The sequence below is a fragment of the Sphaeramia orbicularis genome, chromosome 8 (assembly GCF_902148855.1).
Source record: "Sphaeramia orbicularis chromosome 8, fSphaOr1.1, whole genome shotgun sequence".
NCBI classification, from domain to species: Eukaryota; Metazoa; Chordata; class Actinopteri; order Kurtiformes; family Apogonidae; genus Sphaeramia; species Sphaeramia orbicularis.
In genome coordinates, this window is record NC_043964.1 from 46,455,868 (window position 1) to 46,476,835 (window position 20,968).

The 20,968-nt window shown below is 42.1% G+C and overlaps 2 protein-coding genes across 3 annotated transcripts in view; both read right to left on the reverse strand.

The window, feature by feature from the left end:
- Window positions 1–20,968, reverse strand: part of LOC115424425 (transmembrane protein 106B-like) — a 54,364-nt gene that overhangs the window by 25,564 nt on the left and 7,832 nt on the right. The window lies entirely within an intron of this gene.
- LOC115424424 (uncharacterized) lies at window positions 12,426–17,839 on the reverse strand. 2 transcript variants are annotated; one of them, XM_030141694.1, is made up of 4 exons: window positions 13,703–17,839; window positions 13,488–13,601; window positions 13,314–13,409; window positions 12,426–13,189 (listed from the first exon to the last, which is right to left on the reverse strand). In XM_030141694.1, the coding sequence occupies exon 1, from the start codon at window positions 17,541–17,543 to the stop codon at window positions 16,599–16,601; it is 945 nt and encodes a 314-aa protein (XP_029997554.1). In that variant the 5' UTR covers window positions 17,544–17,839; the 3' UTR covers window positions 12,426–13,189; window positions 13,314–13,409; window positions 13,488–13,601; window positions 13,703–16,598. The 2 variants fall into 2 exon arrangements, with proteins under 2 accessions (XP_029997554.1, XP_029997552.1); XM_030141692.1 differs by having other exon boundaries at window positions 12,426–13,192.

Here is a 20,968-nt window from a genome sequence, read left to right on the forward strand (position 1 = left end):
TACCAGTTCCTGATGTTCCGTTTTTTTTGGACTTGAACCGAAACGTTTTTACAAGTCCAGAACTGGTCCATCATACCGGTACGCAGCACTAATGATGACATTGGCTATTACATCTCTTTTTACCTCTGGATCATCTGAAGAAACAGGCTGTGGGTCAAAGGGCTTTGGCCAATATGCCTCTCAATCCATCTTTTACATGCCAGAAAATTATCCATGGTGAGCCTCCTAGAGCCATCATCTGCTGGATTGCTCTTTGAGCTGATGTACCTCCACTGAACAACCTTTGTTGCCTCCCTTATAGAAGCCACCCTGTTTGCCATAAAGGTGTGAAACCGTTTGGTCTCATTATTGATGTACTTAAGCACAGTCTGACTATCCATCCAGAAGCATAACTCTCCAAACTTTAGTGGTAGCTCTTCCTTTAACATTCTGTCAATCTTAACAGCCAGCACTGCTGCAGTAAGTTCCAGCCGGGGAATAGCTGTCTGTTTCAGTGGTGCAACTCTAGCTTTCCTCACCATAAAAGCGAGATGAATTCTTTTATCCTGATCCTCCAGCCTCCGGTAAGATACCGTGCCATATCCATGGTCATTAGCATCTGCAAAGTGATGCAGCTGTGCATGTATGGTTTCTCCAAAATCTTTTGGCCTGATACATCGATCCACCTTGATTTCAACCACCCTTTCCAGATCTTGAAGCCAACTGATCCACTGCTGCAAAAGGGTTGATGGAACAGGCTCATCCCATGCCAGGCCTTTTCGACACATTTCTTGTAACAGCAACTTTGGCAACATGGTAAATGGTGACAAAAACCCCAATGGGTCATAGATTGAACTGACGATGGAAAGAATCCCATGCCTGGTGTGTGGTTTCCTTTCCACTGTAAGCTTGAATGTGAAGGTATCAGTTTCAGCACACCAATTCAGGCCAAGTGCCATCTCCACTGGTAGGTTGTCCTGTTCCAAGCACAGCTGCCTCATAGTTGTGGACTGCTTAACCTCAGGAATGAATGATAGCACTGCCCAGCTGTTACTTATCCATTTTAATAGCTGAAATCCACCCTTTGAACATAGGTTAGTAAGATCATTTACCATTTTTATTGCTTCCTCTTCTGTAGAGACAGATTTCAAACAATCATCCATATAAAAGTTGTTGTAGATTACACTGGTCACCTCAGCTGTGAAATGATCCTTATTGTCTGTTGCAGTTTTCCTCAAAGCACAATTTGCACAACTTGGTGATGAAACTGCTCCAAAGATGTGAAAATTCATCCTGTATTCCACCGGACTTTGAGTAATGTCTCCCATGGGCCACCACAGAAAGCGAAGGAAATCCTTATACTTGGCTGACACCTTCACCTGATGGAACATGGCCTTAATGTCAGCCATCAGAGCAATACTGTCTTGTCTAAATCTGGTCAGAATTCCAAAGAGAAAATTTGTCAAGTCAGGACCTTGTAAAAGTTGACCATTTAAGGAGGTTCCTCTAAACCCAGCTCCACAATGTAAAACTACTCTGTTTTCTTTCTTGGGTGGTAGACTCCATGATGTGGAAGATACCACACACTACCCTCCTTACAGTCCAACTGACCTCGAGGAACCACTTCTGTATAACCATTTTTGATCATCTCACTGAGAAATGCTGAATACTCCTGCTGGTATGTCTGGTTCCTTTTAAACTTTCGTTTGAGCCCTTCTAGGCGCTGTTCAGCTATGCACCGATTATTTGGCATGGTGATGTCATGAATTTTAAAAGGTAGGTCCATACAGTAGTGTCCATCTTTCAAACCCATGGACTTCTCCAAGATCTCCAGAAACCTCTGGTCCTCTACTGACATCTCCTGCTTCTCCTCCAGCAAGTTTTTACAGAACTCCTGGTTATACTGTGAAATCAACAGCTCCTCCAGTCCGACAATGGATATTCTCTTGACACATATGGTTGTACAGCTTCTCTGGCAACCACTATTGCTCCTCAAAGGACCATTTATGACCTATCCCAATGAGGTCCTGACAGCATAAGGTCCATCATCTTGACTACTGATTACTTCCCAGGGTTCCATCAGCTTTGGTGCATAAGTCCCAATCAAAATTCCCACATCAGCGTCCAATTCTGGGATCCTTTAAATATTCCCAATTTTCAATATCTTGCTGGGTAGGAATGTTGCCTTTTGAGACAGGAATGGCTTCCTGTGTAAACGTCTCTGGGAGCTCCATTAACTGGTCACAATCCAAACTGGACACTTCCAGTCCAGTAACAACACAGCTTTCAACAACTTTTTCCTGTCCCACGGTACGTAATAAAATGTTGGTCTTTGTGCCTTGCAGATTTAACTTCTTCAGTAAACTCTGGTTAGAGAGCATTGGCAATAACCCCTCCCCAGCCCCTTGGGCTATGTGAGGTTTTCGTATGTAAATGGTCCTGCTGTGAGGTATACAAATGCAAATGGAGTCGTACAAGACACAGCAGTTTACAGTGGAGGTGAGACAACAACTGCCTGACTTGAACCAGGCAGACACTGCTGGATGAGCCACCAGACTGTGGACAAGAACCAGAAAAGGGCTGGAGCACAATCCAAAAATTGTGGTAAGTATATATTCAATTAATTATTACATGTGTGCTATTTGGGTGGGAATTTTACCTTAGAGTGACTTTCTTAGTTAATTGCACAGTGTATGATAGTGTGGTTTGACTTGTGGAACTGATTAAAGTAATGAATGTGTCACATTGACCTGCTTGAACCTGGAGGGGTTTGTTCCTCAAAGTGACTTAGTCTTGTATTTTTTTAGGAAGGTGTGCGCCATCTGCAAAACAGTGAAGGAAACAACAGATGGTATGAACCAGAGCAAGGGTCAGATTTTAAAGAGTCTGGATCCATTCTGCTCTGTAGAAGTAAATGTATGCCTTTAATGTCTGCTTTTTCTGAACTATTTCTATTTGGTTTTCAGACTGAGCTCACCCACAATGAGGCAGGGACTTCTCATTTAATGGCAGCTCCAGCTGCAAGTCCAGGCTTGAATGGAGTAGAAAGTGGAGTCCTGTTGATTAAGTAACTTTAATAGTTTGTTGTGTTTTGTTTCTCTATTGTTCTAATCCTATGCATCTATTTTTTTTACTCTTCCTAACTTGTATATTTTAATTCCAGTGGTCTGTAAGATATAAAGAAACAGTCCGATGGAACTACACATACAGCCAACCAGATCTAACAGTCCAGGCAGAAGCCATGAACATTTCAGCCCACAGCAGAGAAGAAAGACGGTAAGATTTAGAAGAATCTGTGTTTAATCTGAATCTATCACAAACACCACATTCTACTACTGTTAGCCTCACAGTGCAGCACTGATGGTACTTCTATCTTTACAGCAGCTGGAGGCAAAAGAGGCTGAACTGGCCAACAAGGAGGAGATTTATGGAGGGGGATCACAATGGATATGACGTCTGATGAAGAAGATGGCACTGCTGATGGGACATCTGGGTTGACTGTAAGGCCTCCATCCTTCCAGAGTCTGGAGCTCTCTAACCTTTGAGCTGCACTCCAACACACACTCCAGCAGAACCAACACATGTTCTACCACCACAGACACTACAGCAGAACCAACACATGTTCTACCACTACAGACACTACATATGTTCTACCACCACAGACACTACAGCAGAACCAACATATGTTCTACCACCACAGACACTACAGCTGAACCAACACATGTTCTACCACCACAGAAGACTGGACTGGACCACCCTCAGAGAAGATGGCACCAACACTTGTCTGATGTGATGTTTTTAGGTCAAAGATCAAACTTATTTCATAAGTTGTATAAATTACTTTCATAAGTTACAATAAGTTGATAATAGATCAGGGGTCAGCAACCCTGGTCCTAGAGAGCCACTATCCTGCATGTTTTAGATGTTTCCCTCTTCCAGCACACCTGATGGTCATTATCAGGCTTCTGCAGAGCTTGATGATAGGCTTATCATTTGAATCAGGTGTGTTGGAAGAGGAATACATCTAAAACATGCAGGATAGTGGCTCTCTAGGACCAGGGTTGCTGACCCATGTAATAGATAAATCGGTTAAAATCTGTTGAAATGCAGTTGGCTTAAGAATTGATAGGAGTGAGATGTTGTCTCCTTAAGGATCTTCGTGTTCGCTGTGCGCTAAGGTTGTATACAGAGTGAGCACTCTTTTGCTAGAGATGATCTTTGACGTATATTTGCCGTTCGCTATTTTCTCTGCAGTTAAAGTTCAGAAAAACTCGTGTTCACTAAGTGTGCTCTACTACTGTGTGCCTTGGAAAATTTTCTTCTTTGTAAGTGTATATATCCGAAAACAACATTAGGGTCTAGATGTTGGTTGATTGAAACTGTTCTGTGAACGTGTAATGAAGCTAATGTTTATGCTATTCAAGCTAGTGATGTGAGTGCATTACATGTGTAGAGTAATTAATAATAACTGTCTGTTAGTAATTGAAGTTGGATGTATTTTATATGTTGCAGTTACAAAAACGTTTCAGAAAACGTCAAGTAAAGGAGAAGCTCCAGCTCAGAACAGAAAGCCTTGTTTGGACTCTACTGTGTTGTTGTTTGTGGCTGTAGCTGCACAGTCACATGTTGTGAGGACAGCACATCTGACTGAACTGACTGTGGACATTCTAAGTTTGTTTAATTTGAAAGTGTTGGCACTGTTTTCTTAAATATGTAAGTGTGCTTTTTGCATTCTACATTTTATTAAAGCTTGTCTTTATTTTTTAACATGATTGTGGCAGTCGTGTTCTTTCTTAATTGATATTGGTGGTAATGTTTTCAGTATGTGAATTATTACCCTGCAACAATAAATAAATATGTAAATAAATATCTGAATAATAAACATAATAATAATAATGATAATAATAATAAAAACAATAATAATAATAATATTTTTAATGGGTGGGGCATATTATAATGCTGCACAGATGACCAATCACATGTGAGCTGTCCTTTGTGGTAACATCCAATGGGATGCTATAAAAAGAAAAAAAAACATCCAATGGCTGTTTCTGAGGTCAGACATGGCAGGCACCAGTGACATTCAAATGTAAATTAGGGTCGTTCACACCTCCGTGAGCTGTTAACCCTCGCACCCGCTCGCCCCCACACCCGCCCCGCCCCCCTCCCCCGTTGGCTCCGTTTGCGGCAGTTTCCGGCACAGCTGAACTTCTCTGTAAACTCACGATAATTACCGGGAATCTTTGAAGTTGGCGGGCGTTTACGGGGTCGATAATCTGGTTTTTCATGCAGTGGTTGGTACAAAAAGTTGCTGTACTTCCAGCACTCTAAAAAGAGTTGCATGCAGTTGTTCATTTGAACTAATAACTGCCATTTAAAATGGGCTAAAGTTATTGATTTGATTGTGGAGACCATTTATTTTGCATTGACAGACATCAAGTTTGATTTATACTGAACTAAATGTACATCCAAAGGACCCAAAACAAAGTTTTTGATTTCCTTCAAATTAATTTTTTTTCTTCATGTCCTGCGGGTAATATATTTGGTTTGAGTCAAATGTGACTTGTGCATGCACATTGAAAACTGCACAGTCAGCACATTGCGCCATTTCACATCATTGACATCTTCTAAAAAGAAAGGTAAGTAAAGCAGTTGCTGATAATTAAAGATTTAGTGTTTTGTGTTGTTAAAATTGCAAAGAATAGCCCAATTTAGCTGACTAACAAGCTATCATTGGCGGTGGCTAGTGAGCAAGCTTAAATGGGACGATAGCCGGTATGAATTTAACTGGCAATAGCTGATAGCTGGCTAGCATTTACCGGTAATGTTATGCCCATGAATTAAGTTTATAACGCATTTTTACAAGTATCGGTAATGTAAGCTGTCCAAAAGCCATCACTAGCCCAACTGGGCTACATACAGGGCTAAACAAATATTGCTTAAAGGCAGTCTGGAGTCTTGTTCATGGCAGTTTGTAAACCAAACATTCAAACTGGGCCCGTCCTCTTGGGCTCGGCTGCGTAGCCTCCTGCCCCTTACAGCAGCAGTTGTCAAAACTGCAAAGGAAAGGAAATACAGTCTGCATGAAGCGCTGAAGCCGTGGGCCGATAACAACGAGAGCCTCCAGTGTTTTGTCGTAAGTTACCGAGCAGGAGAGCAGTTGTGAGCTGGGGAGCGGGTGTTAGCAGCGGATGATAACCGCTAACGCTAGCCGCGGTTAGAGTGGAGTTAGCTCTCCACAACGGCTCTCATACTTGTTCCCACTCGAAGCTTTAGTTAGATACCATCCGTCTGCTGCTTTAGCACTTCACTCGGACTGTATTTCTTTTTCTTTGCGGTACTGCTGCTGAGAGAGATAGAGAGAGAAATGGAGACGTGCTAGCACTCACTAACATCCGGGACAGCTAGTCGAGCTAGTACTGGCCTACAAAGCAAAAAGGCAGTAATTACACAGACTGCAGAGCTGAGAAAAAATACTTTAAAGTTATCCTGTCATCCAGCATAAGTAATTGTAGGCAGATTATTGGACATGTGGCTGTTTTGTTACTTTATATTACCTTGTTCTTTGTACATATCAATTCTCATATTTAATTTGATATTTTACCCATATTTTGCAGTTACTGTATTATCTGCATTTCTGTATTATGTGCTCTTCAGAGAGTAGTAATAGTTTAATTTATTTTTTATTCTTTCAGAACCACAAGATCGCTGTCTTCAGTTCCTTTAGCCTATTCTTTATCCAACCTGAACAGATATCTTGCATCTACACTGCACATCGCCTTTTTAACCATTTCTCAAATCACCCTGAATACTAGACCCTCACTCATGTATACATTTTCATAGCAGCAGATGGACTACTGTATTTTTTTTTAGTCCTGTTGATTGAACCAACACAGATCAGTTTATCATCTGTAAGGGAATTCACTATTATTTCCTTTGTTTTCACAGTTACCGGATGTGGAGTTTGCTACAAGTGTCAGAATCCAATTCATCTGGAACACAGCAGAAAATGTAAATTTCTGTTCTCGCCTAAAAAAAAAAAAAAAAAAAATATTTAGAGTGAAAATAACCCCTGAGTCATGGTATAGTAGCCTAAATCAAATAGGAATTGGTCATGTAACATCTGATCAGTGACTGTGCAAAAGTAGATGGTAAAAATGTGAAGCTGAGCATTTTTAAAAATATATTAGTACAGGTATGCCATTTTGCCACATTTTGCCACACGATGTGCCATTTGACCTCTCTGGTATCAGTGAGGAAAACTAATTGTGTTTTACTGATACATCACTCTGGTTATTCATTCCACCCAAACACAACTATTTCACTAGCCCAGGATTGTTGTAGAGCTGGGAATTCAAAAACTTGCCTGTCCTCCACATTCCATAGTAATCTTTTTTCACTGTCCCTGCAGGATGCCGATGCTGATGTCAGAAGGGAGTGTGTCCTCAAACTTCTCATCATCTACCTGGGAGAATGTGTTGAGGACCTGATCAAAGAATACACGGTATGTCCAAATTTGTTCTCTCTCCATGATAAGATGCAACTTTAATCATCCTGGGGGAAGCTTGACTGCTCTGCCATTGGATGTGGTGGTTAATCATTAGTTGTTCACTTACACATTTTGTCCTAAATTTTACCTCAGATGTCTGAGAAAGATGAAGCCAAGCAAGAGCTGAGGAGTACCACCATGGCGGTCTTCGTATTAAGAGAGAACTCGAGCCTTCTACAACAGCCCAAAGAGACTGGGATCATCATTGATGGTGTGGAAGTCCTCAATGAGTTGCCTTCTGTGGCAACTGGAGTGGTAATGCTCTTTGGACTCTGTTATGCTCTTAACATGGAATATCCACAGGGGTTCAGGTTCACCTTCGAGGCTCTTCAGAAGATCCTGATGGAGCTTGGTTCCAACAGGATGAGCTCCAAGATTCGCAAACTAAATGGTGAACTCCACACTGCACAGTAGTATATGTGGCATGTGTACACGTGCTTGTGTTTGCGGCATCCACAGTGTGTGCATCTTTGCTTGTGTGTATTTATATTGAGGTAGCCTGTACCACAAGCTGCTAGCCAGCATTTTACAAGGGGGAGAATCTCAGCGGCACTTTGTGGCACTTAGCCATGGGTGCTGTAGCCATTTAAGGCTATGTATACTGTTGGGCTTTGAGTGAGTGTTTTGAATTTGTTAGTTTGAAGGTCAATACTGCTTTCAGAAAGCAGTATTTCATTTGATTTCATTTAATTACAGTTCAGATTGTATAGAGCATGTGTATAGGCCTGTTACCACATGTTTTTGTCCTGGTTCGCTTGCTTGGTAGACAATCTGTTTTTTTTTTTATCTGACTTGCATTTCTTAAAAGTCATTACAGTTAATGTCTGTGCTGAAAAAATTGCTGCAGAAGTTCAGATACCATCTTTATAAAGACTGCCCTTTTAAAGGGTAGATTCCAGTTAAAGCAGTATGTTTTCTCATGCTACAGTATTTAGCATCCTCCCCTGCCCTCATGGCCCTGTCCTGCTCTCTATCCTCCTCTCTCCTGCCTCTCATCCTCTCCATCCTTTCCTCTGTTCCCCTCTCCACTCTACTGCCCTCTCCATCCTATCTTCTCCTGGCCTGACTAAGCTAAGAAATCAAAGGTATTCTTATGGTTTAAATGAAAGATTGGCATGAAAAATAAAAGGGATCAAGACCTGAAAATTGTATTCTTACACAGCTATACAAGTTATAATGATTACACATACAAATACAAAACATGAGTAACTTTGCGTCTGGATGTGTGATCCCAGACATTACAGGGAAATGACAACAATATCAACACGGATCTCACCCTTTGTTGAAGCATCTGTATTTTATTTAAGTTTCAGTTGGCTCCACTGTTTTCCATCCTCTCTCTTCTCCCCTCTCTACCTTTCCCCTCCCTTCTCCTTCCCTCTCCTCTCATCTGTTCGTTTCTCTTCCTTTCCATTGTCCTCCTTTCCCCTCTCCTCTCTCCACCCTCACCTCATCTCTCTGGTTCATATGTTGCCAGATGTTAAATGTGTTGCATATGGCTCGTGTTAAAGATTAATAAATATATTTAGAGTAATCTGTTGGTCAAGTGTCTTTTTTATAGAGTTTGTAACATGGGCAATACAAATTATTTTTGAAGTCACATAAAATGTGAGAAATATAGTTTGGTTATACATAAATTAATTAACTGGTGTCCGTGTAAACATCAGTTAATTAATTAATTCAGTTAAAAGTGAATAAATTAGCCTGGTTCACTTTCAATTTAATAGTTTGGTTCAGTAACTAAAATGTTCAAAAAATAATTTGGATCAAGGCAAAAAATTAAGGTTGGTTCAAGTGAACCATTATTGTTTACATCAACATAAAATAATCAGGTCATAAGAAGTCATTAAATTTAGTTTCTGTGAAGTTAAATATTTTAGATGTGATATTTGGATATCATTTTTTTTCGTTTAAGTGGGGTTATACTTTTTTCAGTGAGGGTCAAGGAAAGCATAAGTTTTTAACACCTTATTTCCTTTCTTAGATTTCAGTTGCACTGGAACAATGGAAAGCGTGCAGTCATGATGCCCCAGTACAACCATGTGCCTGAAGAGAGACAAGAGCACTATTGACGGTCGTTTCCTCTGGGCGGCTCATACCTGTTTTGTTATGAACATGTAGAATAGTTGGGTGTCTTTAATTACACTTATCACAGGTTAAACGATTTCAGCATTCCTTGCTCACATGACCAACTTTAAAATAACAAATGCCTTTGCCTCTCAGAAATTCAGTCTTCTCCCTTTGAGGAATCTTGTTCAACTCTGAACACCTGAATAAGGGATGCAGTTCTTGACAGTAAACACATGACTCTGTAGAGGTCTCCTTAGATACAGCAAGAATGTCTTTGCATTTTAGATATTGTAGGTTTAGGAGCCACTACACGACTGGTGGGTGAAACAGTAGTGGCAAAACTGCTTCCTTTATTGCTACTCCTGGATGGCTGCTTGCTCCTAGTGGCATTCTTTATTAAAGGACCTTGTTGACCATCTGAGACTTCACCATAGAGAGGATGTGCCAGAACTTTAACTTGACCCTCCAGGAAGTCTACCACATTAGGGAATTTAGCTCTAAAACCTCGTCGCTCTTGTAGTTTACAGGCAGTAAACCTCCATCTCTCGCAGCTTGTATGGCCATTTCATAACCATTGATCTCATGTTTGAGGGAATTTTCAACTCCTCCATGCATTGAATTTCTGTCATTGCATTGCAGCAACCTCTGAGGAACAGTGCAAATTCCTGCAATGCCTTAGTATCTTCCACCTTAATAACAGGCCATTCAAGTACTTTGTCCATATAGGCTGTTGCAATTCCATACTCATTGCCAAAGTGTTCTTTTATGAGATTCTTTGCTCTTTGATAACCTTGCTGTGGTGGCATATGCAAACAACTTTGCACAAGCTCTCTTGGCTGCCCTCTGGTGTACTGTTCCAGAAAGTACAAACAATCTTGATAACTGCTTGTTCTTTCTTCAATACAATGTTCAAAGTCCTTAGAAATGATGTAAACTGCAGTGGATCCCCATCATAAACAGTTAAAGCTCTTTATGGTAAAGTAGCTGACATTTGATGTTGCATAAGCATAGTTGTGATGTCATTCTGTCTCTGCATGAGTCCAACAACAGCATTATGATCAAATACAGTTTGACTTGGTGCAACATTTTGTGTATGTCGAAGCTTTTGCATACGTTGTTCTTGGGCAGCAACGGACAAAAAAGGGGCAGTGGCTAAAGATGAAACATTTTGGGCTACGTATGAGATGCTAGGGGTGGTCCAGAGTCCAAAATCCTTTGGCTGAGAGGCTCCATGACGTTGAAGGTGATCTTGAAAAAGCGCTTGCATATTTAATTTTGGTTGCACATCCAATACATGAGCAACAGGCAGTTTTCCTGAGCCTTGGTCCAGAACTGTAATATTCTCCTTTGGTACAAACTCCTTTGCCTGTGGACTGAACTCAAGCTTTTGTTGTTTAAGGCCCTTATTCACATAAGAATTAATTCCATCTGAATGGATCCTTCCACCAGTGTCATCACCTTCCAAAACAGAAAGCCGTGCAGTGGCTGCTGCTATTTGTGCATCCAACTCCAGCTGTTCCCTTTTTTTTCTTAATTTATTTGTTTCTTGTTTGAGTCTCTCCTCTTCAACCTCCAATTCATGTTTCCTTTGCAGTGCAGCAGCTTGTTCCATTAAAGCTGCCTTTTCTGCCTTTGCCTTTAAACGTGCAGATGAGGTGCTGAAAGCATATGACTTAGAATGGCTTCTTCTGCTTGACTGTTTACTTGATATATTAGACACACTGTCTCCAGGCTTAATGTCATCATAACAGTCTGATTTTGCATATTCACCATCATTAGTATTGTTACTGTGATTACCATTTGCATTTAAGCATACATCATGATTTTAATCACCAATGTCACCATCCACATTTGAAATTCCATTTTCATCAACCATGTTGATACTTCTTGAATGAATGTATCATAATCAGCCTCTTTTACTAGAGACCATGCTTCTTGTCTTCTCCGCTCCTCATCAGGGAGAGTAACTTGTTAACAACATGTTATGATGTTCAGATGCATTTTGACACAGAGATTTAACCCTCTTCAGGTATTGTTGAATAACAAATATTTTCCTTGGACTCTAAAAGTGCACTGATTTCAGCCCTTAGTTTGCTTGCTTGTTTAAAGTTTACACTCCTTTCCTTTTGAAGCTTTTCCATATTCATTGCAAGTCCTTTAGGAGTATATTTATTGTTCTTTTCCCAGAAACATCACATTGCACACCTGTGAATTCAGCTTCAACTTGAACAGGAGTCACTTTACTCATAATTAACAAATGCACTTCCTTAAGAAAAGGTACTTTCACATGAATACTGTGCTATGATGAAACCTTGTGCAAGACCATTGCACTTTTTGCCCACACAATCACAAACAAGTTCAGCGATTTCTTTTCCTTCAGTTTAATGCACTGTAGATACCTGACACTGTCAACAGGTCATTGAATGCAGCACCAAAATCAGCTGAGCGGCCCACTGCCGCGTAAAGAGTTTGTGCTTTTTAATAAACTTTCCAGTGTCCGTGCTGGGACCAGAATTAACCTCCGTTGGCTTGTCCAAGGCTACTTTATGCACATACCTTTTTCTTCCTGTGACGATGAAAAACTCACCACTTTGCGGCACTGTTTCGAGGAGTGTATCCGGAAGGATTACACGTTTCCAGGTGAGATAGGGTTTTTACTTGTATATTGACAGACCTGTCACTGCTGGGTGTGGGTGGAGACCTCATTTTTGACACGCTTCCAAACAATTAATCTCCAAACAATTAATGTCCAGACAGAATCCTTCGGTGAGCTTCTCATTTTATTGAACGTTCTTAGATGATCACATTAGTGTCTCATGAATAGGGTTGGGCATTGTTTGAATATGAACGATTCTGATTCCAATTCCTCGTTTCGATTCCGGTTCGTAACGATTCCCAATTCCGATTCTTTTAAGAGGCAGGATCAAAAAGGTTTACATATTTTAAATGAGCTAGCTAACCAGAGGTCTTTCTGGTTGAAATACTGTGGATTTTTCCATGAATTTTAATCTATGAACTTTTTACTTTTTATTAACTTTACTATGAATTTCTCACAGGGCTGTTTACAACTGGTATATAAATATCAAATCTATGACCTGGAATATAAATATGATACATTTTCTTTTCACAGGGGTACATGTTTCACAAGAGTGCTTTATTTATGAAAACTTTAGAAAATTCATGAAAGACACACATCCTCCTAAGTGTCTGATCCACAGTTCAGAATCAGAAACAGTTCTTGTTAAGGAAAATGAGCATATCTGCCTTCTCAGGCAGTATGCATGAACGTTGTGGACAGATAGTGTCCCCTGCAGTGGAGAACACCCGTTCACTGGGTGTAGAAGAAGCTTGAATGCATAAATATGATAAAGTGAGATCTGACAGCAAAGGACAAGTCTTTCGCTGGTTCCACCACCATGCAGCAGGGTGCTCGGACATGATGGCCGGTGGAATTTCCTGGTATATCTGAAGCTCTCTCTCCACTCGTTTCTTGATGGACATGGAGCTCTGCTGTGACACTATGTTCTGTGCCTCTTCCTCAGCGAACAGCTCTTCCAGTGGAGTCTTCCTGGACAGTTTGTGGGGAGGTGGCTGCTAAAAAACAAAAAGGTTAACCAGTATTATCACTAAAAAAGGAAAACATCCATTAAAGGCAAACGATCATTAAATGATCATTATTTGAGAACCTATATATTATCAGCTATCATACACTTACACACTCCTCTTCCTAAGTCTCCTTCTCTGCCTCATTCTCAGGCCTTTCCTCAGACTGCATGGTGTCTCCATCAGCTCCACAGTCTTCCTCTGTTGACTACAAAGAACATAACTAGCATTTAGATATTAAATTTTAATAGTTGAAAAGGATAGTTGTGCATGAATGACATTTCACCTGTTCAATCAGCTTCCTCTGGATCTGGTTCCAGATGGTGTCATCATCCAACTTATTTTTAAAGCGCGGATCCAACACACTGGCCATTTGGAGAAAGTTCCTGATCTCATCATTCTGCAAAACACATATTCTTTAAATGTTTTAAGAAGCCACAGGAATAAAGATATTTCTATTCTTCATCAATTTCTTTACAGCTGCCTGCCTCAGTCACTTACCTGGTGGCACTTAGATAGGTTTGCCCAAATCTGTTTTTTAAGGTTGGATACAAACACTGTGTCTCCCTCTTTCACAGTCAGATGTGCATCGAGCTTTTGGAGAATGGGTAGTATCTGTCCGCATGTGGGGCTCTTTTCTGAAGACACGCATAGTGTTGACGTGTAGAGAACTTTCATGACATTGACGAAGTCTTCAGAACTCCGAAAATCCTCCTCTGTCAGCCGAGCAAGCCTGTATGAAAAAGAATTAAGAACACACAGATTGCTGTTAGAAATATTCTCTTGCTTTATAACAAAACACCTAACATACACACTCCCTACATTAGCATATAGTCTGTCATAGTAACAGCTCTTTGTAGTAAGTCAAGACAATCAATTCACTGTCAGTGAATCACAGATGCAGTGTATTCACTCTTATACTGTTCTTTGAATTCATATTTTGAGGGTATTGGTATTTTTGTGTCTAAGATCATCTGTCTATCGCTACCTGTCCCTTTCCATATTTTTTCTCAGCCGCTGATCCAAGCTGGCTGCTTGAATTGCAAGGTACTGCTCTGTGAATCTCTCCAGCATTAGATACAGAGAGTTCCATCATGTTCTCACATCAAGGATGAGTGAGTGTTGGGGCAGCTCTGACAAAAACAATAACATTAATTTTAAGTCATTTAGCAGACAGACAAATTGGACTCAAATACTATCAAGTACTACTCCACAGAGCTCAAAAATAAAAATAAAATCAGAAATAAAAAGTCATTATGTTAATGTCATTGCACGACGGATAAATAAAGTGAACTTTGTGTGCCTTACGTAGAAGTTTTTGCTTCTCTTGGAGAACCACCTTTGCCATCAAGCACCTCTTCATCCACACAACAATGGTTCGGATCTTGGCCACCCACTGAGTCACTGAATTTAGAGAGTACAGACTTTGTGCTGCTAGATTAAGTGTATGGGCAAAACAGCACATTTTCACAAATTGCAGGCACTTAACAGCCACATCCATAATGGCAGCATTATCTACAGTGATTGCTACAATTTTATCAGAAATGCCAAACTCTGACAGAATGTCACTGATTTCCTCTGCCACAACACAACCGGTCTGTGCTTAGTAAACAGCTTTTGCTTTTAGCACTTTTCGCTGCATTTTGCTGTCTACTATATAGTGTGCTGTGATGGTGAGGTAATGGTCCTGTGTGATGCTACTCCAGCCATCACATGTGAGTGCAACAGAGCAGATGTCACTGAGCTCTGAAATTACATTGGACTTCTCGACCTTGTACCAAGATGGGATTAATTTATTTGATAAGTAGTCCCTGGAAGGAGGTGTGTATTTGGGGTTTAGGGTTTTCACCATGTCCTTGCAAACACAAGCAAACACGTAATGTCACTGTTACTATAACCTTAGCTCAGTATTAATTAGCTTAGCTCTATCGTTATTACTTAACTAACCTAAATGTTGGTGATTCCACATCTGAAAATGGGTGCAGGTTTTTCACAATGTATGCGGTAACCTTTCTGTGGCACTCTTCCACTTGTTGCACTGACATCTTTCCCTTGGCTGCTATGGTGAACAGAGTAGGCGTAGCACATCGCGGAGTATTGCTAATTGCCTGGCTAATGTTAGCAATCTCAGGGCGTTGGTCTATGAAAAAATACATGGGCTAACGTTAGCTAGGTATTTGAGTGGCCACACCGTTTTACGTCGAGTATAACTTGTTAGCTGCCTCAGTGTTGATGTAGTTGAGACTTTTACTTACCGGATTTGGGCTGGAGTTCGGTGCTAGTCTGAGGGTCGGAGCCGGAGGAAGATGCAGCGGATGAAGAGGCAACGGAAGAAGGCCGGCGCAGTGTGTCAAAAACAGGGCACTCTGATATTTGCACACCATGAATCTGAAGGTGTTTTATCATATTGGTCGTGCACTCTCTTTTACAAGATATTATCGTTTTACAAATGTTGCAGTCTGCAGATTGGTCACTATTTTTTTTTTTACAAAAGTGAAGCCACACTTTTGACCGCCGCCAAGCAGTGTCCATGGTTTCATGGTAAAATACTTCCGGCGGATTCTTCTTCATTGGTGTTCGGCAGATTCTTCTTCAGGTCGGCGGACTAGGTATCGAAACTAGGAATTGAAATTTAAAAATTTGAACGATTCCGGGACAATCGTAAAGTTAGTCCTGGTTCCAATCGATGCTCGATGCCCAACCCTACTCATGAAGATTAATTTTGGCGACTATCTAACAAAGTTCATGTCGCTGAGCGGCTGAACGGGGGGAAATTGCCTGACAGTCCAAAGAACAATCCATGGTTTAAACAAGACTCCTTTATTTCATATCACAAAAATTCTTCAGGCATCCAAGCATTAAAAACAGCTTGCTATTCAGTTCATTGGCGTTAAGTTAATCCATGATAAAAAAATATACTTAAAAGGACAAAACAAAGTGGTCAGCAAAAAGTGAGCTTCCCCCCATCACCCACTCACTACCAAACCGCACCTAAAGTGAACCAGTGATATATATCGCGAACTGCTACCGTCACCAACACCATGTGATCCAATTAAAATACGTCATTACGTAGTTGCTACATCACTGTGCCCACATCTGTCTCCTATATTCCGGCCCGTAATTATTACGACACAACATAGTAATAATTACACATTCAACACCGTGACCCAGAACACACAACACATAACCACACATTACATCACATAGCGATAAGACACCATTTAGAAGTCCATCACTGTCCACTTCAGTTCTTTCTTCTCCCCCATTATCAATCATAGGTCGGAGGTTATCAGGATTTAGCCTAGATATCAAACCAGTCTGTGATGCATGTCTGGTAATGTTGTCATGTCGAGTCAAGCACGTATTGTAGTCACATCAAGTCGGGTCAAGAATGTCATCAAGGGTTGGAGGCCTCCTGAAGAAGGCATAACTTCGTGACAGGCCGGCATACATGGTTGGTTGGAGTCTTAATCCAGACTTGATGCACAAGTCCTTTCTTGTCTGGAACAGTTGCAGTGACTCTGCCAATGATCCAGGAACCACGTGGCATAGAGTCATCCACTATGAGGACCGCGTCTCCAGGCATGAAGTTGCGTTTAATCCTTGTCCATTTCTGGCGCTGTTGAAGTTGTGGCAGATATTCCTTAATCCATCTTTTCCAAAAGAAGTCAGAGATGTACTGGACCTTCTTCCATCTCTTACGTGCATAGAGATCGTCCTTCTGGAACAGACCAGGTGGTAAGCATGGATTGGATTTAAGAAGGAGGAGATGGTTTGGTGTTAGGGCTTCCAAGTCGTTCGGGTCCATTGATTCCTGTGTAATGGGTCTACTGTTGAGGATTGGCTCAACTTCACAAAGGGCTGTTTGGAGTCCTTCCTCATCCAAATGCTGTGTCTGCAGGGTGGAGTTTAGGACCTTTCTGATAGAGCGAATCAACCACTCCCATGCTCCGCCATGTTGCGATCCAGTAGGAGGGTTGAAGATCCATCTAACTCCCTTCAAAGACAACATATCCGTGATCCTTTCATGGTTCCACTCTTCCATGGCCCGCCTCAGCTCGCGATCCGCCCACACAAAGTTGGTACCATTGTCAGAACGCAGCTCTTGAACCTGGCCTCTTCTTGCTATAAAACGGTGTAGGGCGTTAATGAAGGAATCAGTGTCAAGAGATGAGGCAACCTCAATATGTACAGCCCTAATTACCAAACATGTGAATATAACTCCATATCTCTTCACAAGACTTCTTCCATGCTTAACTTCAAACGGAGCAAAGTAATCCACTCCAACAAAGGTAAAAGGAGGTTTCTCTGGAGTCACTCTGCTTTCAGGTAAGTCAGCCATTTGTTACTGTTCTACAGCTCCATGAAGCCGTCTGCAGACCCCACACCTCATCACAATCTTCCTTATCAAAGTGCCAGCACCAGGGATCCAGTATTTCTGATGCAGTTTTGAGAGAATGTGGTTCCTGCCACCATGACCCACCTCTTTAGGGATATACTGTACAACAAGTTTAGAAATGTGAAGGTCTTTAGCGATTATGACAGGATGCTTGGACTCTTCAGACATAACAGCCCTACCGAGACGTCCTCCAACTCGCAGCACATCATCCTCCAGGACAGGATTTAATTTATAGATGTGACTGCTTCTTTTCACACACTCTCCCCTTTGGAGGCAGGCGATTTCCTCAGCATACCGCTTTCTCTGACAGAATTTAATTATTTCCATTTCAGCATCCTTAATCTCTCCTACTGAGAGAAACCCACAACAGGGCTCGACCCTGTGATGAGCACCGTCACACTGTGTTACATCAGCGGCAGGCTGAGGGGATGCCTTGTTCTTTCTGTAATGGAAGAGCAATGTCTTGAACTTCAAGACCCAACCCATCACCCTAATGAGGTGGGTCCAAGACAAGCTACGACTGATCAGACAGGTCAAGGGATCATCACCACCATCGTCACCGACACCATGTGCTTGCAAGACCTCAATAGCAACAGACACTTTAACTTCAGGGTCTTTATGTAGAAGTTCCTGCAGCTGTCTGGGTTTACAAGCCACTCTTTCTCTGGCTGCTTGAGAAAGACGGGACCAAATATCCACATGTCGTCATGTAAGAAAGGCTCAGCCCTCATGCCTCTGGAGGCAAGGTCTGCGGGGTTCTGCGCTGTATTCACATACCTCCACTGGGAGGCCCTGGAAACCTTGAGAATCTCTGACACCCAGTTCACTACAAAGACACGAAACCTGGATGTCTTGTTATTGATGTATTTCAGTACAGAAGTACTGTCCGTCCAAAACACTGAGTCTTGAAGAGGCAGCCTTAGCTCCCTTGTCCACAGTTGATCCATGCGGACTGCTACCACAGCCGCAGTCAACTCCATGGGGGTAACTGTGACTGGTTTTAAAGGTGCCACCCTGGACTTCCCCATTATGAAGGAACGGTGCATTTGTGAGTGACTGTCATGCAGCAACAGGTAGGTACCAACACCATAACCCTTCTAGCTTGCATCTGCAAAGTGGTGCAACTGAGAAGTAATAACCTCTCCAAAATCAGGAGGCTTTAAACATCGTCTGATGCTCATATCATTTAACAGGTGTAACTCTTCCACCCAGCCTTTCCACTCTGCGGCATCCACTGATGGTATAGTGTCGTCCCATCCTATCCCCCTCTGGCACAGGTCTTGAAGGATCCTCTTGGCCGTAAAGACCACAGGAGCAAGGAATCCCAGAGGGTCATAAAAGGAGCTGACTGTGGAAAGGATCCCTCTACGGGTCAATGGTCTATCTGGGATGGATATGAAGAACTTAAAGGCATCTGACTGCACACACCATTGCACCCCCAATGCTCGCTCAACAGGCAGAATATCACAATCCAGGTCTAGATCTGTAACTTCCTTTGCCCTCTTTTCCTTAGGTATCATTCCCAACACACTGTGGCTATTACTTATCCACTTGGTTAGGTGAAAGTCCCCCTTAGCACAGATGGTTCCAAGGCCAGTATAAAGAGAGATGGCTTCCTCTTCAGAGGCTATGAAAGCAAGGCAGTCATCCACATAAAAACTATACAAGATGGTGTCAATCACCTGCCGGCTAAAGTGTGCTTTGTTGTCCTCTGCAAATTTCCGTAGAGCATAGTTGGCACAGCTCGGAGAAGATGTTGCCCCAAACAAATGAACAACCATCCTGTACTCTTCCATGCTCTGACTAAAGTCACCACTGGGCCACCAGAGAAATCTCAACAGGTCAGTATCTTCCTCTGGTACATGCACCTGATGAAACATGGCTTCAATGTCAGACATTAACACAATAGGCTCCTTTCTGAACCTGGTCAGTACACAAACCAATGCATTTGTCAAGTAAGGGCTGCTCAGGAGCTGTGCATTGAGAGAAGTACCCTGAAATGATGCTGCACAGTCAAAGACAACCCGGATCTTTCCCTTGGTAGGATGGTAAACCCCATGGTGCGGAACGTACCAAACCTTGCTGTCGCCCCATTTTAGATCTGTGACTGGCACTCTTTGCGCATAGCCTCTGGATATAAGATCTTCCATGAAAGCAGTGTAATCCTGATGGAAGTCTTTATCTCTGACAGATCTTCTCTTCAAGCTTAAGGCACGTTGTTCTGTGATTGCACGGTTGTCAGGCATTCTTATAGCTCAGTCCTTCAAAGGCAAGACAATGTTGTAGTGCCCATCACAGAGGGTCGCAGTCTCACTGGCCAACTTCAGGAACTTGACGTCTTCTCTTGACAGTCCCAATTGTTCATTGTGGCACTTCTCAGGGAAGTCCATTTTAAACTGCTGTTTCCAAAGCTCATCAAGCGTAACTGCAGAAATTCTGTTGGTGGTAACTGTAAACAGATATCCTGGCCTTTCACAGCATTCTCTGCCAAGTGGCCCATTCACTGTCCTACCAAGCACAGTCTTAATCGCAAAAGGCCCGTCATCCACACTCCGGATAACCTCCAGAGGTTCCAAGGCTCTGGGCATATTCATGCCAATCAAAAGCTCCACTTGTGCATCTATCTCAGGCAGATGAATGTGCTTCAAGTGCGGCCAGTCATCCAGGTCCTGCTGTCTTGGAATGTTGCACACGTTGTCAGGCATCCTGTACTGAGTAAAGAGGTCAGGCATTTCACAGTAGACATCACTGTTCAATCCAGCTACTTCCAGGTCAGACAGGATAAAACTGTCCACCACTTTCTCCTGTCCCATGGTGCGCAGGAGAATCTTCGTCTTCCTTCCAGCAAGATTCAGCCTATCCATGAGACCCACTGTACAAAAGGACGCTGAACTCCCCTGATCCAAGAAGGCATATGTTTCCACTGTTCTTTGACCTCTCTTTGATTTTACTTTGACTGGTATAATGGCAAGTTTACAATCTTGCTCACCGGCCCCAGCAAGACCACTAGTCTGGACTGTAACAGGATTGTCATCTGCCTCAGTAAGACCACTAACCTGGACTGTAACAGGATTGTCATCTGCCTCAGTGCCAGGTTCAGCCTCGTTCTTCTCCTTAGGGTGGATATGGAGGATACTTGGATGTCTGGAACCACAGGCTTTATATGAAAGGCGTTTCCTACATTCCTTACTGATGTGCCCGGTACCTAAGCAACCAAAACAGATGCCATTCCTTCTAAGAAAAGGAATCTTCTCATTATGAGGTTTGTTGCCAAGCAGAGTACATGATTCCAGTATGTGTCTGCCCTTACAGAAAATACACATCTTTACATAAGAGTAACCATCTCGAGCCTCTGTTTGATCCTCTCT

Bases quoted from the DNA above. Each gene is read 5' to 3' on its own strand.
- LOC115424424 (XM_030141694.1), bottom strand. From the start codon at position 17,543: ATGGCTGACTTACCTGAAAGCAGAGTGACTCCAGAGAAACCTCCTTTT.